At 41.1% G+C, this 25,587-nt stretch overlaps 1 protein-coding gene and 1 long non-coding RNA gene across 4 annotated transcripts in view; one reads left to right on the forward strand and one right to left on the reverse strand.

Annotated features, from left to right (window-relative positions):
• NR4A3 (nuclear receptor subfamily 4 group A member 3) overlaps positions 1–12,236 on the forward strand; it is a 29,788-nt gene extending 17,552 nt beyond the window's left edge. For all 3 annotated transcript variants that reach the window (XM_049830473.1, XM_049830475.1, XM_049830474.1), the window contains one exon: positions 9,221–12,236. In XM_049830473.1, the coding sequence (XP_049686430.1) occupies positions 9,221–9,483 (263 nt within the window). In that variant the 3' untranslated portion in view covers positions 9,484–12,236. The remainder of the gene's footprint in view (positions 1–9,220) is intronic.
• On the reverse strand, positions 11,820–21,752 carry LOC126051363 (uncharacterized). The gene is made up of 4 exons (XR_007509805.1): positions 21,635–21,752; positions 19,637–19,864; positions 16,078–16,176; positions 11,820–11,878 (listed from the first exon to the last, which is right to left on the reverse strand). It is a non-coding gene; the product is annotated as an uncharacterized LOC126051363 (long non-coding RNA).
• Between the last annotated feature and the right edge of the window lie 3,835 nt (positions 21,753–25,587).

Here is a 25,587-nt window from a genome sequence, read left to right on the forward strand (position 1 = left end):
AGCTAGAGCAGAAGGAGTGCTTCACGAGGACAGGCCAGGTGCTTTTGGTAGCCAAGCCAGTGTAGGTATTCCATGTACTGCTCTTTGGAGAGAGAAAATTGGAGAATAATAAGAAAAAAGTCCTCTTCTGCAGTTGTACAAAAGCTTTTGGGTGTGCATGTGACCATATCACGCCTGCTGGGGCGAACAGCAGGAAACTAATGTCAGAATCTGCCAAATCTGGCCAGTAAGTACAAAATGGGGGAGCATAACCTTATAAGGTGTAATTTTCTCATTCCTGAAACAACAAAGCTCCTTGAAGTACACACTGCATACCTTGGGCTTCTTGCGATGGAAGAGGCATGGCTGGTGGAAGCAGGAAGGGTTGGGAGTAAGGGTGTCTGACAACCATGCAGCAGAAGTCAGAGACATCTCTACTGAGAGCCTCACGCTCATTTCAGAAAAGCTGGTAGTATAAAGGTACAACTGTGTTGTTGGTGTGAGACAGGGCTTCAGTATGCCTTGAGCTGGATCTTCCCAGGGGTGCTATAAGCACCACTGGAATGGATATTGATTTCCTCCTGTGTTTCAGGCATCCACCAGTTTGCAGGTGGTGGCCTCAGCAATATCAGCTGCAGTCTTCATTTTACCTAGGTTGAGATGATGCTTGGGAAACACTCAGATAAAACACTCAATGGCAAATATAGAGATTATAAATTGGGCAATTCCCACTGCCATTTTTGGGGCCAAGAGTTTGGCTTTAGCATTTACATGGTATGCTTCCTTCCTGCGTTTGGGTGAAGGGTTAGTGTATACGTGTTATAGCATTAACTCTCTGCTTCTTAAGAAAAGTATTTTAAGTTTTTAATTAATTTCTGTTCATTTTTCTCTGCAATTAGAAAGGCTTCATTAAGGTCCAGATTCTAGTTTCTTTGATAAAATTCTTAAGTCCAGAATAGCTCAGTGAAGTTGTTCTGTATGAAAAATTTTCAGAATCAGTGGTATGTTAAAGTAAGAAAGAACATTCCCAACTTATTTTTGACTCCTGTATATAAACATCCACAAACATGCATTCATGCATACTTACATATATGTGTTATAAATACTTATATGTGAGTGTGTGTGTATAAATGTGCAATGTATATATGTATGCGTATGCGTTTATAAATCCAGGACAGGTGCTGTCTGTCTCCATATATATTTATATACAGGCGTATAAACTGACATGTATATAGCACCTATCATTGATTTAGGTTATTTACTATATATTAAATATGTCTTTTTTAGATAGACACAGATAGATGGAGCTTGCTTTTGATTATCTTCTTGATAAGGATGAGGAGAGGACTAACCCAGAGGATGCAGGTCGATGAACAGGATCCCCTGCAAGCTGTCTGTGTGAATGTAGAAAAAGCTGTTCTATAGGAAGAAAAGTTTTTCTCCTTGCAAACCCATGCCCTGTTGTAACATGATAATTCTTTGTTCGGTTAGGCAGTGTTTGGTTGCCCTTACATAAAGAGTCGAAGTTGTCCAGTGGCTGTCTCAGGTCACCCTAAGATATTTCATAGAAATGTCTTTTAATTAATAATGCCCCACATTTCTTCCTTTCCTTGATAACAATCCTTTCAGGAGTTGGCTATATTGTGCTGGTCTTCCCAAAGTTTCCAAACAAATGGAAGTAACTGTTGCTTTTAAAGGAGAGCATTTCAGTCCATAAAAGCTTTAAGGTTTTCTCTATTTGTCAAACTTTTCTTGATTTTCTCACCTGTATGAGCCAGTGCTTAAAATTAATGTAGCTTTCTGCTTATTCTTTTACTTCATGAGGCCAGTATATCTCTGGCCATTTGCTCTCGAGGACAGAGTATACTTTCATGCGATCTAAATTAGACCGAAGCTCCTGTGTCTAGTGATTTATATTCACAGGTTTCAGATCTCCAAGGGCAGCTAGGTAACTTAGGGACTCAACCAGAAATTTGGTCACCTGAAAATGGATGGTATTGTGTAATGATGAACGATACTAAAAAAAAGCTGAAAGAGGAAATCAGGTAATTATGGCTAAGAGAGCACTACAGCACAAAATGCTGTTGGGCAGGGTTCTTTTGAGACTTTCTAGGTGATAGTGTATTGAAATTTTATATTCAGGAAAGCCTTGAGATTTGCCTTCTGGTATTGCATCCCGTGAGAAATGGCTTCTTGCCTTCTCCCTACAGTTTGAATATGACAAGCCATGTGCTGGTTTTCAGCTATTGCCACCAAAAGAAAAAAAAAAAAAAAAGATAAATTTTGGAAATCTGGAATCTGTTGAACATTTTTAAGCATTGTTTTGAGGCTTGGCTTAGATTGTTTTAGGTGCCATTCTTTATCTCTGGAGAAGGTACTCTGCTGTAATGGACTCTTGGAGGCAATGGGTTGCTAGCAAACCGTGGTTCAAGCCCTTTTTGTGAGTCAGAGCAAGAGAGAGTCACCTTTTCCAGGAACATAGGCTATCTGACTACTGAGTATCACTGTCTTTTGGGTTGAGGCCATCTGACATACTGTGCAGGCCGCTGAATGGCTGTTGTGTATGATGATCTGGGGACAAGCTGGTGCTCAGAGGGACACCGAGGCCCAGTCTCTGGTAAGATTCCAACAGGCAGGGAATCTGACCATGAATCCCCCATGTCCTAGATGGATAGCCATGTCATTGGGCTGCAGGATAGGAAGGAGCAGGAAAGCTCTGTTTTGTGAATCTAGTTGTTTGCTTTTATTAGCAATGCTGCAAAATTGAAATGTTGGCTTGAGCAAAATTTTCTTCATTGTTACACAAATTGCTCCAGTTCTTATTTTGCATTAGTCAACTTTTCATGACTTGGTGGTTTAACCAAAAAAAGAAAAAGACGACAGCCCAGTGTTATATAGTAGTCATAGCTCGTTTTAATACTGTACAGCATCTTAGGTAGCACCAATTCAAGAATTGTCTCTCCGGGTAAAGAAAAATGCTCCTGGGAGTAATGACCTGTTTGTTCTTCTTGATTTCATGAGTGCTTCCCGTAGCCCAAACAAAGACGTGCTCTTAGAAAACAAACCCTCCTGTATACTAGTCACTGGCAGTATTGCTGAAGGAGAAAAGTAAGAGAAATCGCTACTCTCTTTCGCATGTTCTCTTTGTTCTGCAAGAATGACAGGGAGAACTAACATCTCTCTCCAAGTGAAGGAAGAGGGAATAAATGTAAAAATTAGTGTTGGAGGCTAAAAGACATTCCACTGTTCCCAGTGTCCCAAGATACTGAAGGCTGTTCACTCATTTTGGGATGTCAAATTGGTTCCCTGCTAACAGCCCCAGTAGTTCCAGTGCCCTTTAACTAACTCTGCTGACTTGTTTGGAACTGTGAAGCTCCATGTCCTATCTCAACCACAGCTGCAGGTCGCAGCATAGGATGCATGGTTATAGGCAGATGTGACCATTCGTTCCATGTAGTAATTTTGAAGAGAACGACAGGAGACCTAGCGAGTATCACAATACTCACTAATTCACTGCTTGCTTTGAGTAAAACTACAGGTATGCACAAGATAAAATAAACAGGAAAAGATTTTGTAATATTTTGCATTGTATAATCCATTAGAAAGTCCATATATTTGTGCTTTTTCTGTTTATTTTATGTTTCATGGGAATTTGCAGTATGTTGCCTAGCAGGAAAAGCATCACGTTGGATTCCTGCTGAATTTTCAAGTCCTTTCAGATAGGACATCAGCTTGAAAGAGCACCCAGAATGAAAGAAGTAACATCTGGTTTATCATGTGCAGCTTGCAAACAGTTAACTTAAAACTCTGCAATGCCAAAGCATATCTTTTTTCTTTAAGGTACTCCTTTAGGATCTTCCTCTCTCTGTCTCTCTTCTCTTTTTTTACTTCCTTCAGTTGGTTAACAAGGGCTGGACACAACTTCCTCCAGTGCACATCAGTGGTGCTCTGAGCATCAGCCAGAAGAAAGTAGTTAGGAAACAACACATGACATTCACCCCACATCCCCATGAAAGCAAGAAATGAGTTCTGTCCTGTTCTTTTTCTTTGGATCACATATTCTGTTGGGATATAGGATCTAATGAGCTAAACAAGAGTGCTCATGGAAAGAAAATGCTGGTCATCTTGGGACAAGTTCTGTCCTTAGTTCCACATGGACAATTTCTGTCAGTTTAGTGTGTTACATGGATCACAATTGTTCCTGTGCAACCACTCCACTGCGGACTGGATGGTGTTGACAATGAAGCTTTGCAGAGTAGACCAGATATTAGCTCAGCCTATTCTTGAAAATGCTTCCTTAACTTCCCAAATGACCATTTTTAATGCTTGTTTTATAGTTTTTCTAACAGTGTGAAAATATAAAGACTGAGAGTCCAATGCAGATCATCTCAAGGGCACACTGTAATTTAGCCTCAAATTTCTGCCTGCTCTAAAACTGCTAGTGTTTTCTCTCTCTGCTGATTCACTTTTCTTCTCTGCCTGTTCCTTTCTCTATCCACATCAAAATATTATTGTTTTGCCCACTTGACACTCTCAGTGGGATGCTGCTGAGTACAGAGCATTCTAGCCCTCATTCAACGAAGCTCTTTCAGCATATGTTTTATTTTAAGTGTGTTACAGACCAGCCCAGAACCACTGTATATATTGGGCTTATTCACACTCTTAATGCTTTGTTAGACTGGCACCAGAACATGGAAGAATATTGTGAGGTTTCAATTAATTATGAGTTTGTGTTTGTCTTCCTGCTGTTGGGCTTTCCGTTCCAGTTTACAAACACAATTTTTAGCACCATCAGTCATACCAAGAAAGAGTAATGAGTCCGGTCTGGCTAAAAAGGGTCTGGCTGCTGCAGTTCCCTTCTGAACATGAATTTGTCCAACTTCCCTATGGAAGGGAGGCTCACCTACTCTTCAGCAGCAGATATCCTTCAGTCCTGTTGCCAGGATCCTCCGGAGTGGGTGCTTTGTGTGCTGGGTCTACATACGAGCAGGTGGCAGACTGGAGGAGTGTAGGAGAGCCGGTTATAAAAAAAAACAAACCAACCCTCCAGATTGCATTGTCTGCCTTCCCCCCGCCACTTTGCTGAGGGAAATACTGTCAGCATCAAAGTGAAGTACTCACTCCTCCTTCTCCACTCCCACCTTTTTGCTGAGGCAAGAACTCTTTCCTTCTACAGCAACCAGCCGTCTCTCTGTTACGTTGTGGTTTTCTTAAAGGAGGGAGCATCCTGTGTGGTCATTCAGCTCATCTGACTTTAGGTGCCTTGCACAGCTGGTGGATAATACAGGGCACCTCCAGAAGATGATTCATCCACCTAAAATTGTAATCATCTTCTAAAAATGCCCAACATTCCACCGATGTTAGGAGGAGCTCGAGAAGCCTGCGCTCCTAGCTTGGGTACCCTTGCGAAGTGCCGGAGAGTTAGGCAGGATGAATATGGGCCAGATTGCAACGGGAAAGGAGACTCTTGGATCTGCCGAGTGGCAATCCTGATGCGTAACAGAGCGTACACGAGACAACCGGGAAAGCTGTAGGCAACTGAGCCTTGTGCTTATTTGAGTTATAGAAGGGGAAGAGGATTGTGAAGGGGGAAGAGAAAATCAGATAACTATATTGAAACCGAGACAATCAAGAGGCCTATTTTAAGTCTGCAGCGTAAATCTTGTTGTGTTTTTTATCAGAAACCCTGACACAGAGCGCAGAGCCCAGGGGTCTCTGAGGTACGCAAGGTGTTTGAAATACTTGTGCTCTTTGAGAGGTGTTTCTCATAAAGGTAGCACTCAGTCTGCCTAGCCCTGGTATAATCTACCCCGTGTCAGAGATTAGGGAAAGAAGGACTAGCACAGCTGGTGACAGGTTTTCCTGCTCTTTTGCTTTCTTCCTATCAAGTTTTTGCTGATCAGCCTAATTATAGCACAGAATCACATTGAGATTCCTGGGAAAAGGAGAAAGGTGTAAAAAACTTGCTGCATTCAGTTTGCCAGGATGAGCTGCTAAGTTTGCAGAGCTTTAGAGGCAAGACTTCTGATGAATCATTTTGACAGGCTTATGGAGAGCATCTTTGCCATAAATCACCATTTTTCTTGCAAAAATCAATGGTATCCTAAAACACAAGGCTGAGAAATCCTATATTGACTTTACCCATGCCTTTTTAATTGTCATTATAAGAAAGTCTGAATACAATAATATTTACACACCTCCTCAATCAGTTAGAGAAAATCTATCCATTTTGACTAGCTGTCCTTCCTGCGATAAATCTTGGCCTTATCATTTCCATGTGGATAAGAACATCCTGTGCAAGACAGCAAATGATTAGAGGCCATCGGCTTCAGCGCCGGGGCACACACTTACCACAGGTGCCTTGTGCTGCTCCCTTTAGGTTGAGTAAGAAAGATTGTGGGTCTGTCTTTGTGCAGATGGGCCTGGCTGCGTGGAAAAGGCAAGAAAATGTGCTTCCTGCTATTTGAACGCTATGAAATTTAAATCTTTGAGTACATTAGACCCAAGACTCCTCAAGTCTACTGGAGTGAGGAGCTGTTTCTTACACGAGTCCGTTCCCCAGAAATTAGTTGGATGCTAACACCAGAGACTGCAGTGGCAGTGCCAGTGCATGCAAGTGCCCTTTACTAGCAGAAGGGCTTCCACATAGAGGGCTTTGACTTTCTGTGGGTTCACAAGGGATGCCTTAGGGATCAGAGACTGAAAACCCCCGAGGCAGTTCCAGTCATGAGGAATTACCTTTGTAGAGATTTGCAAGTAGCAAAGGCCATTGCATGGTAATTCATGCAGGAGAGGACAGTTTGGTTTATCGGAGACTGCTTTAATATTGTAGCACCAGAGAGTGGCTTAAGGACGGACTATCTCTTAATTCTGAATTTCCATGATTTTGTTATGTAAAGTAAGGCTACTAATATTATAATCTTTGCACATACTGTGTTTTGCATCGGTATGTTTCATGGCTAGCTACCAAAGACACGATTTGTTCATGAAACCTTCTGAACTTGTCAGTGTGAGACAAATACTGTTTAGTTCTGGCTGGAAATGTTAACAACATTGCTGTGTGCTCCAGAGCCAGAGATAATTTTCCATACTCTGCAGCAAGGTACACACCTGCTGAGGCATTGGTTTAAAAATGTGCTCTGCTAATTTGTAGTCGGGTTTTGGATCCATTCTAGTATTTCAGCTCCCTGGATCTATAAGATATCTTCACTTACACAGCCAGGAAACAACCTCAAAACAGATTAAAAGATGGGAACTCTTCAAAGACTGCAAGATTAATTTAATGTCCTGCAGATTCTCTCAGTAGGCTACTGGTACAAAAAAAAAAACAACAAACCCAGAGCTTTTCAAACCTGTATAAAATATTTATCCACCAAGATTTTTAATGGCAGAATCTGCCTAAGTATTTACTCTCAGTGACCTGTATAGTTAAGGCTTACATAATTACGCTATACACCATTTACTGGAAAGGCTTTAAATATTCATTGACTCTTCGTGTTTTAATGTAAACAAGGCACTTAGAATACCTAGGGTTTTTAATTCCTGCAAGGTGAAAAAGATGTCTGAAGCAGATGTTACTGCTTGGATGAGTGTTGCTGTGAAGCAACAGGACAGATTGATGGTACTTAAACGATAGAGCACCGTAGCTTCTGGCCAGAGATGTACACGTCTGCACATCTCCGACTCTGATCCCAAACCAGTATTCTTCAGGAGCTAGCTCTGCCTAAGTAAATAAAGTTGAAAAAAAAGTGTAAAATGGGTGAATATCAGTGGAAAATCAGACCTTTACATTTCTGACTGCCTTCATTGAATCCCATCTGTTTTATTGGTTTGTCAAGAACACCTAACCAAAGCAGGTGGTAAAGGGGAGGCAGCGAGGAGTTTATATACACACGCCTGGGCAAGGCACCGCTGCGCCTTGCGCAGGCGTTACGCCTGCTTCTGGAAGTAAGGGAAACTGTACTCTTTTCACTGTTCATTAAGGGACGGACAGAGAAAGTAGCTATCGCTCGCTCCTCCGGGAGTAGAAGAACAAGACTTGGGGGCAATGGGCACAATATGGCCCGTGGCTGCCAGGCGTGGGGGAGAGGGCCAGGGAAGGCAGACGACTTCAAATGCATCAAAAATGAGAACTGCCACACTTACTTCTCGTCCGCTGCTGTTACTCTTTTTGTAGGTCTAGTTGATTAAAATTAATTTAACCTGCATTTTCTCAGACTGCCCTGTCTGGTATAATTCTATTTCATGTGGAAATTATTATGACTTTGCTACGAAGCCAGCTCTTACTTACCTGTGAATTTCAAAGTCAAAGGCAAATCAAAACATCACGAAATTATTTAAGATTCTTGTTCTGAAGTATTCTATTAATTTATCCACTAAATCTTGATAGCAAACACAAAATTCTTTCCCATGTACCAGTAAAGAACCTGCTTTTAATGAATCCCAAATCTGATTCATTCTATTTATGCTTAAAGAACCGTGGATGCGTTTAACACCTTTGTAGTATTTTAAAAGGCTATTTGAAGGGGGGACAAACCCCAGCTCCCCTTCCTTGTAGGAATGCTGAGGTTTCTGTGATGGATAACACAGTAGCCTTTTCACTTTAGGCATTGCTCACTCAAAGCAAAATAGTTAACTTCCAGGCTTCTTTTATCTTAGACCTTTTAAAGATGAATAAACTAAAAAGCAGCAGCTGATCAAAATAACAAAGGGTGGTAAGGTGCCTTTAGTATCTTGTAAGAGTGTCTGCGAATTCCTGGTGGAATTCTAGGCGGGCGCTGATGGAGCTGGCTAAGGATATCGATCGCCACTTGAATTCACTGAATAAATAATGGTTGCCATAGTTATTGAGCATTCACAACTGGTGGGGAAGCACGGAAATCTCCAAAACACCTCCTGTGATAGTTTTGCTGGAAAATCACCCAATTAATTCTGTCTCATATCTTGAAAATTATGTGAGATACGCAGGATGCTTGGACTCCTTGTACTAGAATTTCAATCATAATTGAGCATCTCTGCCGCCTATTTTAGCAGCTAAAGAGAAAAGGGCACTTGTCATCTCTTATTTTGTGTGGCAGAAAGGTTAAGTGACATCATATAACCCCAAATGTGCTGAGAAATCTTACACTTTCAAAGCATTTTTTGCTCTGAGTACCAGAGTATGGATTTGAGTTACTCCAAAGCAAATGAGTTCTCTGTTTGCGGTAGAGGTGCTGATGTGTTTTTTTCTCTCGCTCTGCAGAACGACATGGATTAAAAGAACCAAAGAAAGTGGAAGAGCTATGCAACAAGATCACAAGCAGTTTGAAAGATCACTTAACTTTCAGTTGCCAAAACAAAGGACAACCGCTCGAGTCTGCAGAGCCGAAGGTACTGGGTGTTCTGGCTGACTTGCGTTCTCTCTGCACACTGGGACTGCAGCGCATCTTTTACCTGAAACTGGAAGATTTGGTGCCAGCCCCTTCCATTATCGACAGGCTGTTTCTGGACACCTTACCCTTCTGAGTCAAACCACCCTCCCGAAAGGCAAATGCCCACCAGAGCAGGCAAATGGATCGTGACTTACAGCTAACATTTTTCTGCCCTCACTTAACAGAAAAGCAGCTCCAGGTCTAAAATGAGGTCTTTTCTGGCGCTTTGTCCTTACAACTGAGGCCTGAACCTTACTGGCTTACTGGTTTGGGGTTGTGTTCTTTGTTTTCTTTTGTGTGATTTGGGTTTTTTAAATGGCTAATATGGCACTTTTGGACAATGCTATCCCAGCAGCAGTAAAAGGTTAACATGACTGTTTTAAATCTGTTGTTTAACACCTCATGGTACGTGAGGAATAAAATTGTAGAAGCTGTGTTTGAGAACAAGAACAGCAAATAGTTGTTTGCCAGGGTAGTATGTGTTTTGTGAGGATACCTTTAGCATACTTCCTGCATCAAGGGCACATACATCAGCACAATCTAAACAAAAATTCACTTTTTTTAGCAAAGTACATTCAATTGAACATTTCATACAAATCAAATATAGCAAAATGACAATGGCTGTTAGCTCCCATGTTCAAGTGCAATTTTTTAAAGTGCTGTCTTACTAAGTCTCGTTTATTAACTAATTTATTTTACTATGAAAACAAACGGAAGAAATCAAGTGAGAAAATTACATGCACTAACTTACCTGACAGAGTTTTCCAAACTTGATTCCATGTAGCGCGACTTATTGACAAATGTATGTGGAAGACACGGGAGCAATTGTGGCTCAGTTGTTCCTTAGCTAAGGAAATCCGAGTAAGTAGTGATTGGAGCATACAGGGTCAGCATCAGGGATAGTTCGGTTTTAGACTTCTAACACAAGCGACTAGTTAGTAAACAGACGGAAGATGGTTTTCAAGAACAAGCAAGTCTTGTAAAATAGTATGAATGTAAGTGCTAGGAAGGATATAGTGGGCTGCGTTTAAACATTCCGTGTTCGTACTCCTTTTTGTATGTTTATACTGTTGATGCCATATTAATATGAAATAATTTGTTGCATAGTGTCTTTATTTGTATAAATGTTTGTATGCATGGTATATTGTAATGGCTTTGCCTGTATTTATTGCAATGACTGCCAGCTCATGGGAGCCCTGTTACACATGATAACTAAATGGGGTGTTCACACTGACTCAGATACACCAGTTGGAAAACTATATACATATATATAATGTGTATATATATATATGTATATACCTATATTTGTGTGCGTGTGTGTGTGTGCGCGTGTCTTTTTATTAACCATTTGTATATAAAATATCTGTCAAATCACAAGCAGAGTTATTTTACAGTTTATTTGCAGTGACTTCTAAGGCAGTACTGTTTAGCACTTTGATATTAAAATCTTGCTCATGTTTTGCTAAATTCAAATAATATTTAAAAAGTTTAGTTCTAAAAAACTTTATATGCACTGTATTAAGTCAAAATTTTGTTGGTCATTTTGCTAAGGAAATTTTTGAATGTCAACCTGATGTCACTGTATCTTTTGTTAGCTTTAAACATTCTAGCTTTTGTCTTTTTTTAAACTATGCTGTTTATATGGAAATTAAATTATACAATCAAACAGATGCCAAATGAATTGCCTAATTGCTGCAAAGGATAACCCAGATATCGAGTCACTGTATGGTTTTCAAATAGTAATCTGGTATTTTATCACTTACTATGTTTGGATGTGCTTTTATGAAAAAATTATTCTTATATCAAGATTTATAGTAGTGTCAATAGGGAAACAGACTTCTAATCACTATAGTTAATATTTCCGGTTTACCTGCAGATAATATTTGGAAAAGTATTGCTTTTTGTATTGACTTTTAAGCTTATGTGCAAACATAATAGCATAATTAAATATCAGAGAAGCTAATGTTTCTTGTAGGTTGCTGTAACAAGCCTGACCAGCAAGACAAATATATTTTGACTGAACTCGCTTTTGTATATACTAAATATATATATATATACGTATATATATATATATACTCACACACATGTGCGCATACAAAAACATACAAACACAAAATCCGAAAGTATGTTTACTTTTGTCTCCTTGTGTAAGACACAAGGTCCCTTGAGAAATGACTTTTATCTAGGGACAAATCCTGCCAGGTGCTGAGCACCAACCAGATGAGGGCTTGCAGGCGCTTCTTGCGAGTGGGCCCTTACAAAGAATTTTCAGGCGAATCAGCATAGTACAGTAAAATTGTTTTTTTGTTGAGCAAGGTTTATTTATTAAGTGGAATGTGAGTGGGAGGTAGCAGGTCCAGAGCCCCGTGTGAGATTTCACGTAGCCAGTGTCCTCCAGTCTTCCATAGATAGTCTTAACTGTGATACTCTCCCAAATCCCGTCATCTGTGGAATTGTCCTTCATGTCAACTTCAATACACAGATTCATCCTAGAGTACAACCAGTGACAGGTCACAGTGGTAAAAGAAAGAGTTAACGCAGAATAAATCTACTACTTTTCTTAGAGCTCTCTCAGTGTGAACATGCCTTTGTCTAGGCAGAATTCAGGAATATATCAGGTGTTAAGGGAGAGTGCCTTGCTTTTATTTCAGACAACAGTGTTTCAAGAGTTTCTTCACTCCGCTAACCGCAGTACTTTTTTTCTTTTTTTCTTTTTTCTTTCTTTTTTTTTTTTTTTTTTTGTGGTGTTAACCTGTGGGTTGAAAGAAATGCTCTTGTACATATACAATGTAAATTAAAATTATTAAATTGAATAACATTTTTTTCAGAGGCCCCATGTGTGTTGAATAAGTATGCTTAATTCTGTTAAAATCTGATGCGAATTTTTTATCATTTATAAAACATTAAAAAAATTGTCTACTTGAGTCTTAAAAGTGGAAAAATTGGTGAAGCATGCTTAAGAACACTGGCAATTTAATGGCTAGCCTTTTGATTAAAATAGCTTTTATATAAATACAATAAGGCCTGCAGTATCTGGTTACGCAATCTCAATTAGATACTGAGAGCTGGATGATGGTTGAACTATGTACAGACCAGAGCAGAGGGACTACCTGCCCCTCACTCTACTTCTCCTCCATGTCAGGAAGGGATTATAATTAAATCAGAGATAATGATGGCCACAAGGGAGGGAGGGGATGGCTACAGGGCTCATGGTCCCATAGCACCTACGTCTGGCTAGAAAGAGGACAGAGCTCTCTGATCCCATCTTCTCCCCCTTTGTGTCAGCAAATCCTGGTAAGACGTTGCTCCAGCAGGCACCTGCAGCATTTTCTTCAAGTGTGCATCCAATTCCTTTCCTTACGGTGCCTTTGCTTTGCTAGGAGGGATCGCTTATCCCCTGCCAGACAAAACTGTTTGGCTACAAATGCATTTTCAACAAATGCACTTTTGAGAGGCATCTGCCACTATTCTGGGTATCGCCATGAGTACTGACGGCTCCGGCACACCTCCGCCAGAGCTGTTCTTCTGCGGGAACCGCTCGGCTGGAGGGTACGTCAAATGATGTGCTGTGGCGGGCTGCAGGATCGACAGCTCCTTCTTTGGAAACGTGACAAAACAAAAGGTTGCTCAAACTCCTCCAAATTATTTGTTGCTTTTTTTCCATGCCTTATTTTAAAAATTAAACTACGGATCTTAAAATTGTTAATCATAATGGCAATGAGTTTTGCATAGTAGTCCCCCATTAGGCAAAGCATGCAGATTTTGTGACCAACCCACACGAGGGTCTGAATTTTCACCCCACGAGACAAAGCTTATCCTCACTAAACTCACAAGTATCTCAGTGTGTAATTACTTCAGGGGCCGTAAGCTTTGTCCCTGGACATGAGAACAGAACCGTGTCCTGATGTAGATCGCCTGCGCTTGTGTCTTTACGTGTGCCTTATGCGCTCATACCCATCAGTGCCAGAGTCCAGGCAAAGGGATGCGATACCCGATGACTGACTCTGGCAGTGGACGGTTGGGCAGAGTCAGGAATGTAGTAGCGGGTTCCTCTAGTAGACACCGTCCTTGGACAGGAGGCTGGCACCAAGGCACCCCAAAATGAGTAACTTTACCTAGAGGTGAGTCAAATCTCTTTCTACGGTTTTCCTACTTTTACTTTTCACATTCACATTTGTCCAATATACAAAGCTAAAGTTTCAGTTATGTTGCAGAGAGGAAGGAGAGAGAGAGGTTTAATTGTATAAAATTAAGCATGGCTCTGACAAAAATTGGCAACTCCCTCTATGGACACTATGAAACATGTCTTTTGATTAATTATTTGTATTATAGCAACACCTAGAGGCCACAGCACAGATCAGGACCACATTTTGCTAGCTACGCTAATTAGCACCTCCAGTACCCACCCAGGAAAAACTCCAGTCCAAACAGACAAAAGAAAAAGAAAGAGGAGCAACACAGGAAAAAGGGAGCAGAGTGCCATGCCCAAGGGCATACAGAATTTCAGTCACGGAGTTGGGAATAAAAACTTCTATTTACTGAGCTAGTGTCCAGTGAATGCTCTTATTTTGTTTTCCTTTTCTTTCCCCGGGCAATTTATGCTGCCACTGTATCGAATTTTATGCAAACTTGATAAAAGCATTGAAAATTTCAAAATAACCCATGTATTCAAACTGATCTTTTTTACCCTGTCTATGAGACTATTCAAAATCCTGGTCAATCACATGTTTGGAACTAAGCTGTGATACAAACTACATAGTATTTAGAAAAGAGATATTTAGCTGTTCTTTATTAAATTAGTGAAACCAACCATTAGGAGTATTGCAAGATATGGATTAAACAATAATTACTAATGGATACAAAAGATTAACTTTTAAAAATGCCAAACTATTGATGCAGTAATTGAATAAATGGGGAGTCAATTAATCAAATTCTTAGCAGCAGATGATATGTTTGAGAACTGTATTCGAGACCTGTGTTTGTGAGAATTACCAATACAGTGATTTGTCAAATAAAAGAAAAAGAAACTTGTTTACCATATGGAAACACTTTTAGCCATTTTTCTTCTGTTTTCTTTTTTAACATTAGACACCTTTACTTTTATATTCATAATATGGAATGTTCTGGCTGCATCTGGTTACAGAAGAAGTTTGAATACATAAAGTTGTGACATGGCTGTGAAAGTTGGATGAGATCAAGATTCTGAACTAAACTCACAAAAGCAAGGATTTTCTTTAAAAAGAAGGGTGGGATTCCAGCTGTGAATAGACATTATGTATATGGCAAGATGCTTATGTGCATATAATGGAACTGCTTTAATGTGAAGTACAAGATTCTGAAGTCATGCAAGAGACAAGGCTATGGGAAAAAAAATGCCATTTTCCCGCATTGTTTAATATTTTCATAGAATCCTAGAATCATTTAGGTTGGTTCCCTCAGCTGCTCCTCATAAGACTTGTTCTCCAGACCCTTCACCAGCTTGGTTGCCCTTCTCTGGACACGCTCCAGCACCTCAATGTCTGTCTTGGAGTGAGGGGCCCAAAACTGAACACAGGACTCGAGGTGCGGCCTCACCAGGGCTGAGTACAGGGGGACGATCACCTCCCTGCTCCTGCTGGCCACACTATTTCTTTTACAAGCCAGGATGCCGTTGGCCTTCTTGGCCACCTGGGCACACTGCCGGCTCATATTCAGCCGGCTGTCGACCAGCACCCCCAGGTCCTTTTCTGCTGGGCAGCTTTCCAGCCCCTCTTCCCCAAGCCTGTCGCGCTGCATGGGGTTGTTGTGACCCAAGTGCAGGACCCGGCACTTGGCCTTGTTGAACCTCATACAATTGGGCTCAGCCCATCGATCCAGCCTGTCCAGATCCCTCTGTAGAGCCTTCCTACCCTCTAAGCAGATCAACACTCCTGCCCAACTTGGTGTCATCGGCAAACTTACTGAGGGTGCACTCGATCCCCTCGTCCAGATCATTGATAAAGATATTAAACAGAATTGGCCCCAAAACTGAGCCCTGGGGAACACACACTTGTGACTGGCCACCAACTGGATTTAACTCCATTCACCACCACTCTTTGGGTCCTGCCATCCAGCCAGTTTTTTTACCCGGCAAAGAGTACACCCATCCAAGACATGAGCAGCCAGTTTCTCCAAGAGAATGCTGTGGGAAATGGTGTCAAAGGCTTTACTAAAGCCTATCTAGACAACAACCACAGCCTTTCCCTTCTCCACTAAGCAAGTCACCTTATCACAGAAGGAGATCATGTTAGTCAAGCAGGACCTGCCTTTCATTAATCCATGCTGACTGGGCCTGATCAACTGGTTGTTCTGTATGTGCCGTGTGATGGCACTCAGGATGATCTACTCCATTTTAGATCGTTTATCAATTTTTCTTAAAAGAACAGAGAAGTCTGACCTTGTTTAGGTGGAATTTTATCTCAAATAAATAAATAAACAAACAGACAAGCTAAGTGACATATAAAGAAATAAATGAGTTTAAGTAGCTGAAATATCTCAAATAACCTGAAGCTTTTAACCTGCTAAGTAATGTATTAAAAAACTCCCTCCACAATAACTTCCACCGTGGTCTGTGATTAAGCACTACTGTAGAACAAAAGTGAATTACAGAGGTGGCTTGATACTGGGGAAACTTTAAAACACAGCAGTCAGAAAATAGAAATTAATTTACCTTTCATGGGGTCTTATTATTTATCTTGCTGTGTTTCCTAATTAATTGACGATATTGATGTTTACACAGGGATTTGCTCCTTTCCAACTTCGCTTGATCCTGTGAAGAAGTCAGAATGCTGCATTTGTAGTAGCACATTTATTGCCATGGCAACAGTCAGGGATTTCACAAACACTAATTAGAGTTGGCAACTTGCAATGTTTTCAGTACGGTCCCATATAATTTTCCCTCTTTTATCCATTTCTCATTATACCTTACTTTAATGATTGACTTCTTCAGTATATATACAGTTTTTTCCCCCATGTCCTCAGGTTTCAGTTAATTCCTTCTCTGATTTACAGCCACCTTTCTTACACCTCCGCGCAAACCCGGTTAAGAAGTAACTGCAGTCCCTACCTGCATTTGTGTTAAGCTCCATTTCTTACATTTCAAATTAATCCAAGTTTCAGTGCAACCAGCTGGTTTCTATGCCAGCATGTGCAAAAGTAGTGAGGAAAGGTACGGAGGCTTAGCTGCATCTTCCCAGGCAAGCTACTTTTAAAGGTAGATGCTAAATCTTGCTCAAGGCGGAGTACAAGCCTTCTGTTCGCGAAACCTTAAGTTCTGTGAATGTCCAAATATCATGTAAAATATTTTAATTCAAGCATATGAGGAACATTTATAGACATTTAATTTACTATGTAATAATACAGAGAGGTAGGTCTGTGTGAACCTCATGAAGTTCAACAAGGCCAAGAGCAAGGTCTTGCACTTGGGTCAGGGCAATCCCAAACATGGATACAGGCTGGGCAATGAGTCAATTGAGAGCAGACCTGCGGAGGAGGGCTCGGCGGTACTGGTGGATGAAAAACTGGCTATGAGCCGGCAATGTGCGCTCACAGCCCAGAAAGCCAACTGTATCCTGGGCTTCATCAAAAGAAGCGTGACCAGCAGGTCGAGGGAGGGTCACTCCACTCTTGTGAGACCCCACCTGGAGTACTGCATTCAGCTCTGGGGCCCCCAACAGAAGAAGGACACGGACCTGTTGGAGAGAGTCCAGAGGAGGGCCACGAAGATGATCAGAGGGCTGGAGCACCTCTCCTATGAAGACAGGCTGAGGGAGTTGGGGTTGTTCAGCTTGGAGAAGAGAGGGCTCCATGGAGACCATACAGCAGCCTGCCAGTACCTAAAGGGGGCCTACAAGAAAGCCAGAGAGGGACTTCTTACAAGGGCATGTAGTGATAGGACAACAGGTAATGGCTTTAAACTGAAAGATTCAGATCAGATATTAGGAAAAAATTCTTTCCTGTGAGGGTGGTGAGGCACTGGAACAGGTTGCCCAGAGAGGCTGTGGATGCCCCGTCATTGCAAGTGTTCAAGGCCAGGTTGGATGGGGCTTTGAGAAACCTGGTCTAGTGGAAGGTGTCCCTGCCCATGGCAGGGAGGTTGGAACTAGATGATCTTGAGAAGTCCCTTCCAACCCAAACCATTCTTTGTTTCTATGATTCTATACTAATAGTGCATTACGGTTATCCAATTGAGTTAGTGCCCTAATTTACTCAGAAGCCTTATCAAACCTCGTGTTAGCAGTGAACTTTTGAGCCTCTCTAAAAGCGAAATGTATTAATTTGTTAACAAAGAAAGAAGGCAAATTTACGATGGCATCACCAGCAAGAGGGGAGGTTTTACTTCATTGGGCACGCTCGGGGTAAGAAAGAGATGTGCCTACCGAGCAAAGTAAAAGATTCCCATCCTGCGGCTCATTTGAGAAGAAGTCCCAGCTGGTTGTCAAACCACCCTCCCAATAACAAAGATATCCAAATAAAACCAAGCAGAGAGAATATGACCCTAATTTGGAAAGGAAGACAATAAATCAGACTGGTTAGAGTATACTTACACTCTAAGCCATTGTAACTTACTAGAAAAGAAGAGAAAAATAATGGAAGCACCTGGAGCATCTTCGTTAGGTTACAGGTGAAATTGTATCCTTTGTTTCTAATTTAGAAAGGATTTTGTACATTATTAACAGACAACTTATATTTGAATAATAAATTCTGAGTCTGATCACCATCTTCTTTCCCTACATGGTGGTGTGGTAAAAAGCCTCTTAAAAGGTGGAAAAAGGTCTCATAAGGTATGAAAGAATTGAAAGTTCATCTTGACAGTAAATTACTGAATCTTTCTAGGAGATTGTAACTGAAATGAGGGCAGAATTACTGTACTTGAAATAAACAGTATAACGTGTTAAAAAAGGAAACAAACAATTTAGATTAGACATTAAAGTAAAAAGTGAACCATTGGAAGAAGCCCTGTATTCCAACAGAGCCTGAGACAAGCTAACATAAACATGTAAAGAAAGCCTTTACTGAAAAAAACTGTTGCCTCGGAAGCGTACATTTTGCCTCCCTTTTTTTGAAGAAAGACTGAACTGTGCCAGCTTGCCCAGTTTTTGGCCACACCTCCCACTGCAGTTCACTGCAAGGATCAGTTTTAAAACCTAGTCCTAATGCTTTTGAGAAATGTGAACCCAGAGCCCTCCAGCCTTTAGGACTTTATTTTCATGACTTAACTTTGTTCCTCCTACCCTTAATTTCAAAAGGCATAATCAAACTCATGGCAGGGCTCTTCGTAAGCTTTGTGAACTGGGCCACAGTCAAGAATTTCCACACTGAGTAATTTTATTACATGAAGTTTCCCGCCTGCTGTACAGAGCTGTGCAATATTCAGCACGGACATCTGCTTTTCATCTGATTTCTAAAGGAAAGCCTGGTGGATTGCTGCCCCTTTGAAATTAAGGAGTTGGGGAACAAATTTAAGTCATGAAAATAAAATGCCAAAGCTGGAAGACTCTGGGTTCAAATTTTACAGAAGTTCTGATGCTCTGTTTTAAACTGATCTCTTGAGGGAAGCGCAATGGAAAGTATTTCCATCGACTGGGCAAGCTGACACAGTTCAGTCTTTTGGAAAAAGAATCAGGATCCATTGCACATTCACACACAGAATTACATCCACTTTAGACCTAAGTGACAGCTTTCACTGAAAGACTTTTCAAGGAAAGTTATCAAGGATGGCTGAACCCAAGAAACTAAAAAAATAGGCATCATGAACTTAATGAAATCTTCAATTTCTCTTACAACATATGAGATTTTTATAAAAATGCTTGTTTTACTCCATGCCTCCAAAGCAGGCTCTCTTCCCATGAGATGGAGTTGTTAACACAACACGAAAAGGCTGCAGAATCATGCTGGTGGCCTCTCAGGGGCAGCAACAATCACAGAAATCTAATAAATATGGTGGGAAATGCTATTTGGTGTTAGCGTTTTCCACTTTCCCGTCGTGCGTTACTCTTACAGCTCAAGTAAAACACGAGGCCTGGTTCGGTCTGGGCTGCCATGTCACGTAGGCTGCAGCCTTGTGGACGTGACTAACTTGGCATAAGGCAGGACTTCTGTCAGCAGCAGTCGTGCCATGCCCGCCCACTTCTTCCCTCTGCGGTGCCTTCCCTTCCTTGGGCCAGCGGCAGGGATTGTGTGGATGGGAGGAGAAACAGAGCAAGAAACTCGTGTGGGTTAGAACTAACCTGGTTTTCCCAGGTGGGGTCTCATCTATGCTCCTGGTGAGACCCCACCTGCAGTACTGCATCCAGCTCTGGGGTCCCTGGTATGAGAAAGACACGGACCTGTTGGAGTGGGTCCAGAGGAGGGACACAAAAATGGTCAGAGGGATGGAGCACCTCTTCTGTGAAGAAAGGCTGAGAGAGCTGGAGAAGAGAAGGCTCTGGGGAGACCTTCTAGCAGCCTTCCAGTACCTAAAGGGGGCTCAGAAGAAAGAGAGAGACTCTTTACTAAGGCCTGTGGTGACAGGACAAAGGGCAACAGTTTTCAACTGAAAGAAGGTAGGTTTAGACTGGACATGAACTCTTTACGATGAGGGTGGTGAGACCCTGGGACAGGTTAGCCTGAGAAGTTGTGGATTCCCCATCATCAGAAGAGTTCAAGGTCAGGCTGGGCTTTGAGCAACCCGATTTAGTGAAAGGTGTCCCTGCCCACAGCAGGGGGGTTGGACTAGATGGTCTTTAAAGGTCCCTTCCAACCCAAACCGTTCTGTGGTTCTGGGATTCCTGCCCGTTCCTTACCAGTCTACAATGCTATTAATAGGCACTTATTTTCCCATTTGCTGTCAGGATACTTTGGCCTAATTTTTAGATCTGCTGCATACCCATAATGCTCAATAGAAGCAAGAAGAGCCATGGGTACTCTTTTGAATCTTACTGCCATATACTATTTGCATGGGAGTAGCCTGCAGAACTCCCAGTTGAAATAAGGGGCCCATTGTGCCAAGTCCTCTTCACACGCATAATTGGAGACACCCCCAGACACCTCCTGCTCCAAAGACGTTTACAATTAGTGAAGCAAGACAGAGGAAAAAAGTGTTATAGTTGCTGTATGGATAGAACTTCTATAGACAGAGACATTTAGAGGTTTGCTTTGTCACACAGGAACTTCGAAAAAGTTAAGAAGTTCATCCAGATCCTACCATACTAGCCTATTGCTTTAAAAAAGAAATCCTTCCTCTCTTAGGCCATGAGTCAGAGTACTTTTCCAAAACAGTGCTTTCAGACTAACAATTGTCAAATTGCTTGGGGGAGACTCTAACTTGACATATTTAGTACGTTCTTCCCACAGCCCTCACAGAAGCCCACAGATGTCAGCTTCGATCAGACTCAGCCAGGACTGCGAAACCCATCAGGTTCATAGGGTTAGGGTGTACATTAAGATGGTCTAAAAAGCAAATCCTCGAAAAACTACTGTGTGTTCTGCACTTAGAGAGACACATGAGGCTGCAAAGGGCAGCGTTTCTAACAGGCTGCCCTAAAATAACAGCCTAGTTATTAGTCCAATATTGTTTTTAAACCTAGAAATTTCTAGACCATAGTAACTCTTTTGGAAGTAGACTGCTGCTTTGAATCTCAAATTGCAGTCCCCCCTGCTGTGAAGATCTGTCACCATCCAGTCAGTGGAGTCCAAACTAGTCTCGCAAACCTGCATGGCATAATGTATGAAGCAAAGGATGTTACTGTAACTGTCTGTGTAGTGATTACAATCAAAGTAGGTGGTAAAAAAAAGAAAAGAAACATCATATAAGAGATTTTGTTTTCAATACTCATTACTGGAAGAGTGATTCATACAACTGGACCATTTAAAAGACTGTAATTCAGTAAGGATAGAAGAGGGAGGAAAAAAAATTAAATCAAAACCGATACATTGTTAGAAAAATGCAGGCAGTTCACAATCACAGAAGATTTTAATTTTACAGATTAAGACTACATAAGGACTCATGTGCTAGTTCCAAGTGAAGGTCCATCTAGCCCAGCATCCTGACAGTGGTCAGGACAAAGTAGAAATGGGCAGTGCAGGCTGATCTTGGCTTTCAGATCACTGGAGCCTAAGAGTGTACTTACCAGGTATCTCACCAGGCAGTTGTCTCCAAACATTTTCGATCGTTTACCCCATCAGTAAAAAATTTTTGAGCATGCACTCTCAATATATGTATATTTATTTATTTATAAACTACATACCTGTACTAATGCAGTTCCGTATTTTTTTCTTGCGCCCCAATGGACTGTCTTGCAGAGCCCCTGGGGTGCATGTACCCCACTTTGGAGATCACAATTACAGAGGCTGTCCCATCGTTTTAGTAGCATTTTTAGAAACAATAAATAATATTGTTTAAACACAGGTGTCATGGTTTAACCCCAGCCAGCAACTAAGCACCAGGCAGCCGCTCACTCACTTCCCCCCACCCAGTGGGACAGGGGAAAGAACTGGGAAAAAACCCCCAAAACTCGTGGGTTGAGATAAGTTTAACAGAACAGAAAGAAAGAAACTAATAATGATAGTAACAACAATAATAAAATGACAATAATAATAATAATAAAAGAATTGGAATATACAAAACAAGTGATGCACAATGCAATTGCTCACCACTCACCGACTGATGTCCAGTCAGTTCCCGAGCAGCGATCCGTCCTCCCCCCCCAGACCCCCCCCAGTTTATATACTGGGCATGACGTCCCATGGTATGGAATACCCCTTTGGCCACTTTGGGTCAGCTGCCCTGGCTGTGTCCCCTCCCAACTCCTTGTGCCCCTCCAGCTCTTGCTGGCTGGGCATGAGAAGCTGAAAAATCCTTGACTTAGTATCAACACTGCTTAGAAACAACTGAAAACATGAGTGTGTTATCAACATTCTTCTCATACTGAATCCAAAACACAGCACTATACCAGCTACCAGAAAGAAAATTAACTCCATCCCAGCCAAAACCAGGACAACAGGGCATCTTGCAGCCACTGCAGACACATTAGTTACTGGACCTCATTCAGATGGTAAAGACCTGCCATATTCGTCTACCAGTGGTATGACTCTCTCGCGTTTATTTCATGCGCATTGAATGCAATACCAGTTAGAAACAGAAAGGGACAATTTGTCCAAGTGTAAAAAAACCTGTTGCTTTAACAAGCTAGGAACATCAATTTAATGTGGGAAATATTAATAGGAACTGGAAATTGTTCAAGAACATTCTACTGGGTATATAAAAAAAAAAGCCACAAATTTGCAAGTAGAAAAGAATTCATGCTGGGGAAGAAAGAATTTGTGAAATATAGAAGATGCAGAAATGCTAGTCAAACATTAGCAATCAAAATATAAAGAATGCAAAAAAGGATAATAGCAATAAACTGCAAATTTTGAAAAATGTACTCTGCTGAAAACAGCCATATAAGAAAAGATCGATGGGAAACATAGTTAGAAGGAACATATGAGAAACACATTAGAGTAAAAAATTTCTGCACCAAATATTGGTCCACTGCTAGGAACAGGTATTATAATATTGAACAAAGGCTCAGAAAAGACACATGTGTTCATCACTATTTCTCTTCTGATTTCAGAAGGAAGCAGAAGGATAAATCTGTCCAATAAAATGTTGTAGATGGAACAGAAAACCTGGCATCCAGAATGAAGAAAAATATGATGCAGAGTCAGCTGCAATTACACATGTACGAATCAAGCAGCCTAGAGGGAAACAAGCAGCACGGAAAACAGGAAAGATCTCAAAGATCTTTGCATAGCCAACTTATTCCAAATATTAAAAAAGAGCAGAGACATGATCCAGGAAAATATAGATCTGTTAGTCAGATGCTGAACCTGGACACATAACGAGAATTTTCATTTAGAAGCCCACCAACACAGAATTGAGCACTTAAGGTGCAATTAATAATAATCAATGTGATTTCATGGAATGCAGGTCTTGTAAAACAAGCCTTCTTTATTTTATCTTCTTCAGTTACCTTTTTGTTCACAGCTTTTGCTCTGGTTCACAAAGATAACTCTGTTCATACAGTATGTTCATAAGCCTCTGTCTTCAAATCATTTAACCATGGATTTTTAACATCACATTATATGGAACTAAAAGGATATAACTTGGGAATTGGTTCCTATCAGTCTATTAGTGAATGATTTTGTCATTGCTACAGTTTCCACTGATTAAATTTGCAGAGGATACAAAACAAGTGGGATGGTAAGCAAGGAGAACAGGCAATTTGTAGAGAGTGATCTCAATTGCCTGATTAAAAAAGCACATTAAAAAACTGTACGGAGATGTGAGGACATGTATTGAGGAGCACGAAATGCAATCTCACAATACCGAAAACTCACTTCAGAGCAGGGACTCAGAGAAGTACATATGGATCATCATATATTAAGTCGAAACTAGTGCAGCTAATTACTTCCCAACGATGGCAGGGGATACAAGCCTCGGTGGAACCTAATGACTTCGGCCTGGCAGTCTGAATGCTCCAGTGTGTCTGAAGTTGTAGGGCTCAGTTTAGGGATGAGCTTTCATGATCTTTATGCGCAAGGTCAGCCTGAGTTGCCTGATGGTTTTTTTTCTGGCACCGAATGAGGGGGAGCTATAGTTTCCTGACAACTTTGTAGACCAACCTGCAAATCTAAGTCAGATCTAGGAAGGGCACTCCGGAGCTCTTAAATGCATCGATGACAAGCCAAAATTTAGAACATGATAAACGGTGCAAAAATCAAGTTTATGAAATTGTATTCAAATTCTGAATGTATCTTTCCTTGACAGCTTCATGCTCCTTTTTATTCCTTATGTCTCATTTTTATTGGCATAAACTTGTTGGGAATGTCTGTTTTCAGCTGAATTCTCAGATACAAACATGACTATTCATGCATAATTAAGAATATGTTCTGTTCACTAATCATGCTCTAATTCAGTATCCAAACTCCAGTAATTAATCATGGAGCAGAAAAAACGCAATGCAATTGAAGTGACCAATAGTTAAAGTTAACAACTCACAGACATAGAGAGTACTTTCCTTCTAAATCTTCAGGTGAGGCCTTTGCAAATCAGCCTATCAGAAAGAATCAAGATCAGCTCACGAATGACTTGAGAACAACAACAACAAAAGCTAAAATTATCCTATAATCCGTTCACAATGAATGATTCATCCAGTCCTAGCAACATGTACGCTAATATTGCTTTGCTGACCCAACCAGTTACTCTATTTTCAGGCACGAGCAGGAGTATCTCTTCACACACTGTCTTGGTAAGGGTTCCATGCAAACAGGCAAGACCCAATTCTCCTTCTGGTGCAAACCACTGTCTCAATTAGTTTCAACATAGGTATTCCAGTTTTGCCAGTTCAAAATCTAGAGCTGAGCAATAACGTCAATAGCCACAGTACTAATAAAAGATTATGGATTGTTCATTTTCTGAAGGACATATGTGTATTAGCTTTTAATAGGTTTAATAGGCTTTGTGTACAGCTTTTATATACAGTTATGCAGCTTACTGTACATATTTATGTTCAGATTTATGGCAATGTTTCCCACTTGTTGCTCCAAGTTTTCTTTTCTTTTGCTCCCATAATTTCCATGCAAGCCTCTCTTCAGCAACTTTTCCCTCAGGCTACTTTGTCTTTCCAGCCGTTCCTCATCTAGTTGAGCACTCAGCTTTTCTCTTTATTTCACTGCCAGTGGTCTGTATCAGTTGGTACACATTACTTTTTTGTTCCTTAGGGTTATCTCATACTAGTCTGCGCCCGGTATCATGACATGTTCCCTTCAAGGCTGACACCTGCACCGTGTACACTTGCAACTTTTACCTTGTTGACATTTCTAATCTATCCTGTATCTGCCTGTACGCAATCAATCTAGTCTTCCTCCATATTGTGGGACTGGCGGAGATCCATGGATCAGATATGGTTTCTGTGAGGACCCATACCGCTGTGCTTCAGAAGCACTTGGTAAAAATTGCATTAACTATACTCCATTTTGAGCCCATGAAGACCCAGCTGTCCAGTGTCCCTGTAAGCCTCGCTAATTTTAGTTTGGTGCCTCCTACATTTTACCTCTTGCAGATTTTCTAACATTTTATTTCATTTCCTTAGTGAAAACATATGGCAAACAGATGCCGAAGAAGGGCCCCAGGCACCCATCTCTTTTTCCAGACTTT

This window comes from Accipiter gentilis, chromosome 27 (assembly GCF_929443795.1).
Source record: "Accipiter gentilis chromosome 27, bAccGen1.1, whole genome shotgun sequence".
NCBI lineage: Eukaryota > Metazoa > Chordata > Aves > Accipitriformes > Accipitridae > Astur > Astur gentilis.